Below are 14,214 nucleotides of genomic sequence, written 5' to 3'. Positions count from 1 at the left end.
ACACATGAAAATCCTATAGAAACTTAGGGATATCTACATTCCTTACACATCACAGATGTAAGATAATTCCTAGGAATAATGATCACTATCAAGCTTCCAAACACTACTCACAAACCAATAACATCACACTAAATTGCAACATCATAAACACTCTTATTTACTTAAGTTAACCATTAGCTAGGGTGGGTTCTAAAAACTACACCCAAACTTAATTAACCTTGAGTCCATCTTAATTGATTCCATGCATAATATTTTACATTCTTATAAAACTTATTCTTAGTTTACTTTAATGAACCCACATTAATAATAAACTATATTCACGCCTATTTAAACGAATTAACCTTTATTATAACCTTTTTGTTTAAATAAAACGGGTTTTTGTTTATATTAATTTGATTCACTTCATAGTCCCTAAAATGACTGTTTAATTCATTTTTATAAGCCTCTATATTAATATTTAAAATATTTTCTCTAAAAAAATGATTTCCCTCTGTAAAAATATTTCTTATTCTTATACAAGTATAAATAATGACAAATTACATGTTCCGATAATAAAGTTTGTTAAGTAAAGTTATTTATATTTGAAATCACTTTTACCAGCATAATTTTAAATAATCTAAAATTTAATTATTTTAACTTAAAAATACTTTATTCCTAAATTATTTTAATTAATGTTTTTATTCTTTATTTTAGTCATATGAACTGCAATTAGTTATAAAGATGACAAGAAATTAAAATTGGACAGAATGATACCCCTATAATATATTTGGAAAAGTTTTAACCTATTTTTAAGCATGTTATTCCAAGTATAATTTTTGGCTTTTCTTTTTTGCAGCCCACAATTTCTTAGCGGAACCCCATGATTTTCAAAATAACACATTTTATCCTTCTTTAAACAGATTATCTGTTTTGGAATTTTTTGAAGCACGCTTTGAATGGGATTTTTGGAATCAGAATTTCTTGAATGTACATTCTGGAACAATTTTTTTGGAATAAATTTTCAAATTTTTTCCATAATATGTATAATATTTTTCAGAATATGTTTTCCAAAAAGTTTTTGATAACAAACTTTTCCAAATAAGCTTATTTTTGCAACACATTCCCTCTCTTCTTCGGCAACAACGATCGTGCAGCAGCGACAATAACAATGAAAGTGATGGTGTAGTGCAATAAGAGAGGGTATTTTAGTCTTTCTGTATTAAAGGTGTGAATTTAGTTAGTAATGATGGTGGTGTAGGAAGCGAAATGTTTTAATTTACAAGGTTAGAAATTGCTCATTTTTAAGTATTTATAACTTGTAAATGTATAAAAAATATATGAAATATCATTTGCACTTTTCCGGAAAGATTGAGCAACAAGTAATCCCAATAGTGTTTTGCCACTCTCAGCGTCTCAACACCGAACCTTGCGGTTGTGGACTCCTTCTCCTTCGGTTCCGAGTATGTTTCTGTCACACCTTATACACTTGCTTCCTTTGGGTTTTATTTCGTTTCCACTCGTAGTAATCTAACAAACTTTTGCATCACATGCCATCCATCTAACAATCACCGAATCCAAATTTTAGATTAAGGCATGATTCAAATGCTGTAGTTTCCTCTCGAATAATTATGTTACCGCGACTCAGAAGTGAAGAAAATCTTTAGAACTTTCTCTAGCAAATCTGAATGCCTTCTGTGCAATTTGTCTTTTTAGTTTCTTTTGAGTAACTATCTACCGACTTTGCGATGAGTGATTTTCTGAAGGAATTCCACTCCAGTTCCACTTGGACAAAGGACATTTGGTTGTTCTTTCTGTTCTTGAACAGTCAACTGAATGTACACTTGAAAGTGTCTAATTCATCAAGTTTATGTATTTTATTGTGTGTATCTATCTATCTATCTATAAATATATATGTTAAGATATATTTAAGAGATTAACCTTGTTCAATAGATGCGATTTTGAGGTGAGCCAACACCAACGTGTTTTCTTGGCGGCCTATTTATGTAGTCTTGAATAAAAGGGGATTTAAGTCCTCTTCTTACTTGGGAATTTTGAATCCTTTAAAGAAAATGAGTTTTTCTCATGGCAGGGTCATAATGAGACTGAGAGATAGACATAAACCAAATCCGTAGGGTAATCTTTGCAGGGCCCTTCTCAGGAATGTGGGTCTGCCTGTACAGTATATTGTTTCTGTTTCTCTCTTGACGTGCGCTCAAATAAATGGAACTGAATCTTAGCAAAACCTAACTGTTTGATTTTAATGATCTGGTTTAACTATTTGAAATAATGTTCTTTATTCATCTAAGACCTGAAACTTCTTTTGTGTTAATTATTGATGTTTGAAAGAATAGCCCAGTCTTCACCTTGCTTGGTATAATCCACATTGATAGTGATGGAAAAGGCCCCTTCAAAATTTCAACTTCACATTTATATTAGTGTCATTTGATAGATACTTTTCTTTATTCTGAGTTAAAACAATTGTAAAAGTGTTAAACAACCTTTCAATTTCCTTTTTTTACCTTAATGATTTTGGTTGCGGATTATTAACTATTACCCTCTTTTTTTTTTCTTTTTTTTTTTTTCTGTTATTCACACATTTTTGTGCATGGGCATAGGCTTGGGCATGAACGGGGCAGGTGGTTGGGGAATTTAATGGCATAGGAAAGCTAGGTTTTTTAGTTCGAATTTTGAAGTGAGGGGAAGATGACTATTTGTTACCGGATAGATTATGCTTGTTCTTTGCGAGGTTGAGGGCTATTTGAAATGTTAATTAATGAGTTTGGTCTGTTGTCAATGAAAGCTATTAATACTTCGTATTCACATTTTATAGATTAGTTAGTAGTTTTCAATAATTTTTTTCTTGACAAACCCTTTGCAGTCCTCACATCCTACTCACAATAAGAAGCATCTTGTATTGGGTTACACTTTTTTCAAAATGAAAAAATTGTTTTTTTGTGATGATTCTCTTAGCGTTTGTCATCTATGGTTAACTTATGTCATTGAAATTTGAAGACAATATCTATTACTATCACCAATTGCAATTATAGCAAGGAGGAACTTTTGACTTGGCAGAATAACTTTATATGTTTTATGCATGATGTTTTTGGTCTGTTGTCAATGAAAGCTATTAATACTTCTTACTCACATTGTATAGGTTAGTTAGTAGTTTTCAATAAATTTTTTCTTAACAAACCCTCCCTAGTCCCCACATCTTACTCACAATAAGAAGAGCATCTTGTATTGGGTTACACTTTTTTTCAAAATGGAAGTTGCTTTTGTATCTATCTGCCATTTTGTGGTAATTCTCTTGGTGCATGCCATCTATGGCTAACTTATGTCATTGAAATTTGAAAACAATATCGATTACTATCAGCAATTGAAATTATAACGTGGTACTTTTGACTTGACAAGATGCCTTGATATGTTTTGGGCATGAAAGTTTAAAACATGTAAAATACTATTGTATGGGCCTACGCCTGTCTCTATGTAATGCAATGTACATTTATATATAATATGTTTCTTTGTTGTGCTTGTAACATAGAAGGGTTCCATCATATGGCTATCTATAATTTATTTCTACATGGCTAGTTGAATCCTTGCCTACTTGATGGACTCACTATCCATTGACGACAATTTTTTTTCCCAAAAGTCATGTTTCTTTTTGGTTTTTGGCACCTCTCATTGCCATGCCTCTCTTTTATGTCGTTTTACACCATTTTTGCTACTGTTGTCATTGTCAGCTTTCTGACTGGCAACCCCAACATTAGATTTTACTTGCTCATGTGAGCGCTGCATTGTTAGACTCGCTACCATTGGAGCAGCTACACACCCTTATGTTCACTTGGAAGCAGGTGTGCTTCTCTCTTTGTTTGTTACTAGCAACGTGGTGGCATGTCCAACCCTATTTCAGTTGATCTCCTCTAGTAGATCTCCTCTGATCTGGTCTTGTCTTCGTGGTTGGGACTTGTTTTATGTATCTCCTCTCTTTTGGGAATGCTTCTTCTCTCTCCTGTCGTTTTTTCCCTCTCCACATTCCCATGACTTCTTTTCTTGGTGCTAGGTTTGAATAGATTAACTTATGCATTATATTACCTTACCTATCTGACCTGTGTAGGTTCATTGTTACTCTTTTGTATATATTTGATGAAAGAGTTCATATAAGTGAATGAATTGGCTAAGAGATGAAATAATCTCTCTTAAGCACTTTTTTCGTATTTCTCTCTCAAGTTGGTATCAAAGCAAGTCGTCGATCTTGCTCTGTTTGTCACTATTTGATTTGTAGTGGGCCACTTCTGCCCTTTCTTTCTGATAATAACCTAGTTGTGTTTGTCTTGTTGAGCAGTGCATAAACCTATATTCACCATTACCATCACCATCCACTGTCACTGTCCACCATCATTGTCTGACATTGACAACCAGAGTTTTCTCTGGCCAATATCGGATTTGGAGCACCACTTTAAGAAATGCAGAACCTAGTCAGCCTTGAAGGACCGATTCCTCCGCACGTGTTGCCATGCATATCCTTTTTTCAACTAATTTAAATTTTATCGTCAATGATAGACTCATGGGGTGAGTCAATGATAGACTCATGGGGTGAAACAAAGATTTTGCTTATGCGGACTGGTCCGTAGGCTCCCTAGCCGATCATTATGCAGAGAGGGATAACAAAAGTAGCTTGCAATTCTTATGTGGGGTGGGCTGGCCCGACCCTCTTTTGTGGGCTAAATGCGGGGTAGGCCAGTTTGGATAGCCATCCCTAAAGGGATGCTGTGGAAATAGAGGAGGACAAAGAGGTTTTGAATGCCCTCAATGCTCTTATAATAAGAGAATGAGTCATACTCAGGAAAACTACTTCTCGTTACATGGCTTGCTAAGTCAATGTCTCCAAATCTAAGAAGGTAAAACCAATGTACCCAAGCATTATCTTCCACCCAATCCGATTTGTCAAAAACTTGCATTTCTCAAACAATATTGTCTACTCTTTATCAACATCAGACTATATTTACAAAAATTGTAAAAGAATTTTTAAAACATAGTCTTAGATATCCTAAAAGAAATAGGTATGATTGATCATAGGCCTGTGGATAGTCCAATGAATCCAGATAAAAAATTAATGGTAGAACAAAGAGAACTTTTCTCAAACACAAATAGATACAGAAGACTTGTTGGAAAACTTTTTTATGTCACTATTATTAGTCTTGACTTGTACTTTGCATTTGGAGTGGTTAGTTAGTTTATGCAGGCTCCTCATCGTTATGGACGATTCATGATTTGCTATATGAATATAAAGGCTCCAAGACATTACTATATGAGGATAAGGAAAATACTTAGGTGACTAGGTATTAGGTATTGTCATGCGGATTGGGCAAGAATCTTATATAGATAGACGATCCACGATTAGATTCAATGTAGGCAATATTGTTTGAAAAACAGGAAATAGAATGTGGTTCCTTAATCTAGTGTTGTAGTTGAGTATAAGGTGATGACTTCATTCACTTTGAACTTGTGGATAAAACAATTCCTTCAAGAGCTGAAATTTTGTGAAATTCAGCAAATTGTGTATATCTTTGATGTAAGGGTTCCTATAAATGAAGGGATTGGCAAGAGATGAAATAATCTCTCTTAATGACTTATTTCATATTTTTCTCACAAGTGTAACTTTAAAGAGAGTTGTCGTTTATCCTCACTCTTCATATTCTTTTACTCTTTTTAGAAATTGGATTTAGGCGTAACTTAGTTGTACAAAATTGTCTTATAAGATTTACACTCACTTATATACTATAATTGAGTCATATCTCTAGTTGATTTGGAATCTTCATCATACCTCTTCATGTCGAGGATTGCACATATTGAGTATGAGACTGCAATTTGTAGGCAGTCAAATAGCGAATGATACAATATGTTCAATAAACTTTGTTAGGATAAACTTTAATATGACTTAGAAAGTGTTGGTTTTGCATGGTTAATCCACTTTCTAAGAACTCTAATGATTGAGATTAAGTTAGATTGAAAGAAAATGAGTGTGAATAAAACGTGACTTTCTTAAAATTATTTTGGAAGTTACTTAATTCCTTATATATATATATGTGTGTCTGTATGTAAATACATTACTCATTTTGGATGTAACTTTCCTTGATCCTGTACTGTAAGTTTACTCATGAAAGAGGAATATCCACTAGTCATTTTTTGTTCTCTGCCTCATCATTTTTCAACATTTTAGTGCTAATTAAAAGTAAGCATCCAAATTTGAACCTTGAAATAATATTTTATATACTTTGTAATGTCAGTAATTTATGAGATGTTTTTCATCTAAAATCATTATATGGCAAATGACCTGCTTCATCTTACATTACACCCTCTTGTTTTTGCAATTTCTGTGTAATTTACTTTTAACTAGTAAAGACGTGTTACGTTTGAGGAGGGGTGGAACATCTGAATTTGTCATAATAATTTTCACTCAAAAATCTATACTGGAGCAAAGGTCGTTAGTTTTCAGGTTTTTATCCTTTTTATTAAATATGCTTTTTTTCAGAACTAAGCAGCAAGCATGGCTGTTTTTCTTCCTGCCACAAGAGAGTCAATTATTCAGGCACTGCGAGCCTACCACCCATATGATACCATATCCTCTTTTTATCAGATACTTGAGGATCCTTCTTTTGCCCCGTATGCTTTGAGCATGAAAATGCTAGCCATCAAAAACCTCATTGAGGAGTTCATGGAAAGGAAAATGCCAGAGGATCTGTTCCACCTTTTGACTCGGTTGAGGCCTTTCTTTTCCTCGGTTCCAAACGTAAAAACGGCAAAGATTGTGTGGGACGTAATTGATTCTCTTGGTAAAATGCCAGGGACTTCTGATCTACAAATTGAACTCTGCAGAGAAACGGTGCAATGGGCTCGTGCTGAAAGGCGTACCTTTCTGAGGCGGCGACTTGAGGCAAGACTTGCTGCACTACTTCTGGAAGATAAGGAGTACTTGGAAGCTTTGACTCTCCTCAATGGCCTGGTCAAGGAGGTTAGAAGACTAGATGACAAGCTTCTACTTGTAGAGATACACTTGCTTGAAAGCAAGCTACACTCTTCCTTAAGAGACCTTCAAAAGGCAAAGGCCGCCCTATTAGCTGCAAAAACAGCTGCAAATGCTGTTTACCTTCCTCCAGCTCAACAAGCTGCCATGGATTTTCAGAGTGGGATTCTTCTTCTCGAGGAGAAGGAATACAGAATTGCAGATAGTTATTTCTTTGAAGCTTTTGAGTCTTTCACTGATCTTGAGGACCCTAAGGGGGTCCTTAGCCTGAAATACAATCTGTTGTGTATGATAATTCTGGATGAAGCTGATAATGTGGCCGATATAATATCTAATGATGTTGACTACCACAATCGTGGACCCGACTTGGACGCCATGGAAGCCTTAGCAAATGCTCGTAACATGCGATCTCTGAATTTATTCGAAATCGCTTTGCGAGATTATAAGGCTCAGTTGGAGGGAGATCCAATTGTCCACAGACACCTTTCATCCCTGTATGACACTCTTCTGGAAGACAACCTTTGCAGATTGGTTGAACCTTTCTCAAGGGTTGAGATTGCACACATTTCTGAACTAATTAAACTTCCTGTTGATCATGTGGAGCAAAAGTTGTGTCGGATGATTTTGGACAAGAAGTTCACCGGGATAATGGATCAAGGAGCTGGATGCCTTGTCATATTTGATGATCCCGAACTGCATCCTATATACCCTGAAACCTTAGTAACCATTCTTGACGCTGGGAAAGTCGTGGACAGTCTTTATGCTAGGTATGCCAAGTTAATTTCATGACCTCTCAATCCCTCACTTCATTTGTACTACAATACTTTCCTTACATTCTCTTTACAATCAGTACGATATCAATTTCTAATGAAGTTTTTAGGAATATTTTAAAGGACCAATCATAGTGTGCCATAATGTTTTAATTATATTAATAGTTAGCTAAATAAATAATCAAGGACATTTAAAATCTTATTTAAAAATATAACGCAATAATGATATAACCTTCCTCTCAAGTTTTCTCGTATATCCTCTGTGGTATCTCCAAAGATCCTTAATTCCCATGAGCACTTCAATAATCAATAATTTCATGTGCTATCATTGAATACACAAGTATAGCTACCATCACCTCATGTTCCTTTAAAGTACTATGCACGTCTATAAAGTGACTTGAGGAGAAAGTTTAGACTTGATCAGTTTGTTATTGATTCCACGAATTTTGTTGCATATGACATAAATTTAATATAAGTTTTCCCATATGAATCATTCCAAACATGTGAGTATAATGTGTGCCTATGCATTAGGTTAACCCATTAAATTAGTTTTTTTTCCACTATATGACGCTTAAACACTAATATAAATCACATCTAATAATTTGTTTATGGAGGAATCACATTTTATTAAATTATTTAAATTAAATACATATAAATCAATTTACAGTATGTGATGTGTCCATGATGTATCATGCAAGAAAGGATAAAGTCATGTAGATTTAAAATGTTTTTTTACTCTTACGTGTTTGAAATAATTTTTCATCAGCAATGAAAAAAAAAATCATTAAAAAGGTTCAAAGATCCATTGGAGAAAGGTTAGCGGTTGAGCAAGCCTTTCCTTAAGGATCATTCACTCCGATTGAAAGATAATGATTTATAAAAAAAAGTTGCATTTGTTTTAATTCAATATCAAAGAAAAAAAAGGCGCTGATTTGTGGGATATGAAGAAAATGACTGACCGCAAATATGCGAAGAAAAGCAGTGAATTCTGAAAAGGTTAGGTAATATGTTATTGGTGGAGCAAGAAGAGTGGAGTAATGTCCACGTGGAAATTTATTTTTTTTCATTTGAATTAAACATCAAGAGCTTCCTCGTTTCGTACTCAACTAAATCAGTAGATCAATGATTCGAATGCGCATCCCTATCCAGTCAATAAAGAAAGATTAGGTTCGCGCTTCAGCCTTTATTTTATTTGATTCGAAATCAAAACGAATAAATTTCGTTGTCGCGGGCAGGCCTATGTACCATCTGTATACTCGAGAGACGAGTTGACAGGAAGAGAGTATAATAATAAACTAATATATTTATATAATAATTTAAATGTATTTATAAATAATAATAAAAGAAAATAAATTAATAATATAAATATAAAAATTATAAAATAATAATAATATACGTAAAATTTAAAATATTAATAATAATAATAAAAATAAATATAAATTATAAATCTAATAATAATAAAAATAAATTTATTAAATAATAATATTAACAATAATATTTTATTTTTTATTTATAAAAATATTTTTTATATGTATCTATGATAAAAATAAAAATATTAAATATTAAATAAATTTAAGCAATAAAAATATTTAATAATATTATTAATAAAAATAAATACTAATAATTAATAATAATAAAATTATTTATAATAAATAAAAATAAATATACAAAATTTTAATTACTACAAATTATTTTTCATTTTTAAAGATTAAGATAAAATTATAAATTTACATTATAATATTTTAAAAAATTAAAAATTTCTTCACACACATTACATCACTCACTAACTTTAATAAACTTTCTTCACAAATTCTTTCTCTATATACCTTAATCCAAACAACCTAACTTTCCTCACACTTTCCACTCAAATCACTTCAAATTCACTCCCTCAAATCCTCACCTTTCTTCTCCCTAATCCAAACACACCCTAAGAGTCTATCTCAATACGACCCAAACCGACGAACAAATTCGCACAATTCTTCGTACCAGACTCCTATGTTAAGCTATTTCTTTTCTTTTAGTCCTAGAAGTACTGGATTCAAAGAACATAGTGGTGAAAGGGAACTGTGAATATTATTGAAACTGAGAGAGAGAATATAAAGAGAAAATGAATTTAAAAGTCACTTAACAAAGCTTTACAATAAGGTTAGCCTTATCTTATATAGCAAGGTAGCTCTCAACCTCACAACCCTCAACTAAACAGCCTAGTCAACTTGACTAATGGCTTTAAAAATTCCCTAACATAATCTACCTCTTGAAATTATCTTTGTTCTCAAGAATGAAAACTGGAAGGAAAAAACTTGGTAGTTAATTAGATACTAATTTATAAACTATTTATCAATAATAGAAATTAATAATTTTTTTAGTCTTTAAAATGATATCTAATTTAGTCAATATAACAACTAATTATTTTTTATCTCTAAAATTGGTTTTTATTTGATGATTTTCTTGTAGTGAAAAACCATGTTAGATGATGCTCTATTTTTTATGAGTTTATTTAGTAGACTCACGCATTGAGTTATTAATTTCACTCTGATTAGGATTTTGATTAGCAAGATAAGGTGATGACTCAGTGAGGATGTCACTGGACACAAACTTAACCGAGTGATTAAGCAAGTGTGAATGTTATCTTCAAAGTGAAAAGGGGAAAAAGACTCACACAAAGAATGATAATGCAGACAAAAAATTAAGAAATTAAAAGATACTAGAATAAGAGTTTGCAAGAATGAAAGAGAGGAATTTAGAGACTAAGAAGGAAGAACTTAGATGGTTGAAGACTTCCATGGAGATGGAGAGATGGAGGAGTCACGCCACTTGGAGGAGGAGGAGGAGCCCAAGATAAGTGATGAAAGGAGTCGCCACTTGAAGCATCTTTGCCAATATAAGAATTAGAAAAAACTAGATAATTAGAATTTCACTTAAGCAAAGTTTTTTTACTCAAAATGTGAGTGAATTACAAGAGGGGGTGACCACCTATTTATATTGTAGAGGGAAATCCAAATTCAAATCAACATGCTTAATCTCCATAATTCCATGCCACCAAGGTTGTCAAACTCGTGAGTCTACGTAGACTCGTGGGAGCTCCGTAGATTCGACTCGTAAACTCGATTCGTAAGAGTCTACTTTCATATTAAAAAAAAAATTAATAGTTTCCTAGAGCATTTTTACTTCTATTAGAAGATGCAGTTATATTAGCCTCGCTTGAATTTGATCCACTCCCACCCACACATTGCTTAAAAAATATACTGCTACTTTAAATTCAATTTCTGCCCAAAAAAACAAATGTGCAGCAAGCCCAATTAAAAAAACAGACTTATAGTAGCCCAATAAAAAAACACAGAACCTGATGGAAACCATCCAGCCACATACATCCACATAATGATGATGAAGAAGAAGCATTGGATTTGAGGACAAATCCTTTTCAAGAGGGAGGGGATGATGGAAGAGGCCCAAGCCCATGATAGAAAAAGCCCAAGCCCAAGCCCAAATACAAGTTCAAGCTTCAACTCAAGCCCAACAAATAGAATATATGGGCAAACTAAGCATCATTGGATGTCTTTCTTTTGTAATTACTTTTGAGTATTTTTAGTAGAACATAAAGGGAGGTGTAGATATAAATATAAGAGGTGCAAATGTATAAAGCTAAGTCACACCTTCCATGTGACACAAAAGAAGGTGTAGGTATAGATTTAGGAGGTGCCAAAAATAGAAACCAAGTCACACTTCCCTTGTGACTAGGAATTGGCTCCAAATTCAAATGCTTCTCATTTGAATTTCCCTCCACTTTCTTTTTAATTTCCAGCCCCCTAAACACTATAAATAAGAGGGCTTGGCTCATGTATTTGCAAGATTAATGAGAGTAATGTTATGTTGCCCACATTGTGCCATACATTGCTTTTGCCTAGTTTCTAGGACCTAATCTTCATCTTCATCACCTACCATAGGGCTGGCCGAACCTCCCTCTTTCCATACACATCATGCACCTTCAAGATCACCATAGCTCCTAGGAGGATCTTGCACATCTCAATCCATAGCTTCCGCACCATTTTTTCACAACATCCAAGAAGAGCTCCATGAAAATGCCATCATTTGGTATCATGAGCCTAGGTTCTTCAAAGATGAGTAGTTCTTGGTCATTTTCATTTTGAGTCCTTCTTTATTTCATGTTGTTCATCTTGTTTTCATATTTGTCTTGCTGTTTTTAATTTTTTGCTTTGATTTGGTGTGCTGTTTGGAAATTCCAATCGGTGCATCTTGTTCAATTGATCTTGAGCAATCCTTGTGCAATTTTTGGTAGGATTCCATACACTTTGAGTTGTTGTTTTTATTTTAGGCATTTGAGTCCTTATTGCAATTTTATTTGGTTCATTTTATGCTCTTTGAGTCTTTTAATTTCTGAATCTATATGTGTTTTGTCTAGTCATGTTTTTCCAAAATGTCATCAAATCATAATAGTACTTTGTTTGACTTATTTGTTTCTTGATTTTGGTCTAAATGTTTGTTTTGAATCTGCTGTATTTTTGATCCTTTGGTGCCTTTTATTTTTTTAGTTTGAGTTCATATTTGTGTTTAGATCTACACAAATTCCTTTTCACCAATTCCATTGTGTTTTTCTTTTGGTATCTTGCTTTTTTTTTTTTTCCAGATTTTACAGAATCCCCTGTTTTGCATAACTCTGTGCTGGCTGTTTTGCTTAAGAAAATTATTTTCCCACATAGGAAATTTCTGATCCTCTGGATTATGCAAGATTGAGGTGTTACAGAAAAGACAAAAAGAATCAGTTCAAAAGAGTCAATAGAAAAAAAATGATAAATATTATAAAAACAGTGTGCAAATCTGGCGCTACAGTTGGCGTAACTGAACACTGATTTTAGAAAATTTATTAAAAAAAAATGGTTCATGTGTTTGAGTGAAACCAACGCCAGAATTTAGTTAAGATCTTGAATTATTGGCATATAAATTTTCAGAAGCAAATCTTAAAAGGACAACTCAGCATAAATCGGGGAAAATCACGCTCTCTGGCCCACAACAATTTTTCAGTGGTGCTGTTTTTGATTTTGAAATCAATTCTAGTGCTATTCTTAGGATCCATTTTGTGTGCCTACCTTTCTTTGAGTACCTTTATTTGCTTGTCTAATATTTCTTTGGAACTCTTTCTAGTTGTCACATTTTAACTCCATTTGTGTGGTACTGTTTTTCCAATTAATTTGTTTCTTGCTTTAATTCTTTGGCCTCTAAATTTGGTGCTGGATTGTTTCTCAATTGGTGCTTATTTGAGTGGAAATTTGACTTGAGTGAGGTCTAGCTTGCTTGATAGGTGCTGGATTGGAGAATTAATTCCCTAATTCTAAGAGAAACAAAGGCAAGGGCAGAAAACAAATACCTACCAAAAACACCACAAACATTGGAAGGCCCAACCAAGAAAAGACAACCAAGGAAGTGCCAATAGCAAAAAAAAAAAGAGATCAACAAAGGGAGTTTTCTTTATTCTTTGCAACTTAACTTTTGTTAATTACTTCTTTAATTACGTGATTAGACGGTGAGTGTGTCTTCAAGGGCTCCAAGTGTCCAAGAAGTCTCACCTAGGGCCGACTAGTGTAGAACTATCTAGTTTAGCAATTGTTAATTGTTTTAATTGCATCTCTTTGCTTTAGATAGTTACGTTTTTAAATTGTCTTGTTTGGCTTAAGGCTTTGTTAATTGTTGCTTGGTTAATTAGTTAGTTTGCATTGTTTTCTTGCATTAAAATTTGATTTCTCCAACCTAATTGTGTTTTAAGTGGTTTACTAAGAGAAAGCTTTGTCTGAAGACATTGAGGGATAGTCTTTGGCTAAGGCAAGACTTGGTATTTAAGTAGTCCATTGTGACTCACCTCCCTTACCTGAAAGACTACCTTCTTTGACTTCCCTAAATTTTCTCAAAGTAAAATACTTCTACACACAAAGCTCTAGTCATGTCTTCTTCTTCTCATTCTGCAAAGTTTATTGAAAGTGAAGTAAAATATTTAAAAACTCTTTTGAAAGAAGTTTCACAAGCTGTGCAATTGATTTCAATTAGACAATTGGAGAATGAGACTAAAATCAATGAGTTGGCTAAAGCCAAGGAAGAGAAGTCTCAAAAATCAAAAAAATCTCATACTCATACATCCCATTCTAAAAGAAATGAGTCTCTAGGGGAGGGTAGCCTTAGAATCAATGACTATTACCAACCACCCCCTAGAAGAAATAGGCAAAGGGAGGAAGAGAGCCCAAGGGAAGTAAGGGTAGACCTACCCCATTTCTATGGTAAGGAAGATGTAGAGGTATACCTAGATTGGGAGATGAAAGTAGAGCAACTCTTTGCTTGCCATAGGGTGAGTGAAGAAAGGAAGGTACCATTAGCAACCCTTAGTTTCCAAAGCAATGCCATGTATTGGTGGACCTTTCTAGAGAGAGACCGACG

General features: G+C 33.6%; 1 protein-coding gene across 1 annotated transcript; it reads left to right on the top strand.

Moving 5' to 3' along the window:
- Positions 1 to 1,328: 1,328 nt before the first annotated feature.
- Positions 1,329 to 7,900, top strand: LOC137813571 (26S proteasome non-ATPase regulatory subunit 11 homolog). Its single transcript, XM_068615904.1, has 2 exons — positions 1,329 to 1,439; positions 6,512 to 7,900. The coding sequence occupies exon 2, from the start codon at positions 6,527 to 6,529 to the stop codon at positions 7,790 to 7,792; it is 1,266 nt and encodes a 421-aa protein (XP_068472005.1). The 5' UTR covers positions 1,329 to 1,439; positions 6,512 to 6,526; the 3' UTR covers positions 7,793 to 7,900.
- The last annotated feature ends 6,314 nt before the right edge of the window (positions 7,901 to 14,214 follow it).

This window comes from Phaseolus vulgaris, chromosome 1 (assembly GCF_000499845.2).
Source record: "Phaseolus vulgaris cultivar G19833 chromosome 1, P. vulgaris v2.0, whole genome shotgun sequence".
Classification (NCBI taxonomy): domain Eukaryota; kingdom Viridiplantae; phylum Streptophyta; class Magnoliopsida; order Fabales; family Fabaceae; genus Phaseolus; species Phaseolus vulgaris.
The sequence above is the reverse complement of the archived record's forward strand: the minus strand, read 5'-3'. Positions and strand labels throughout refer to the sequence as shown.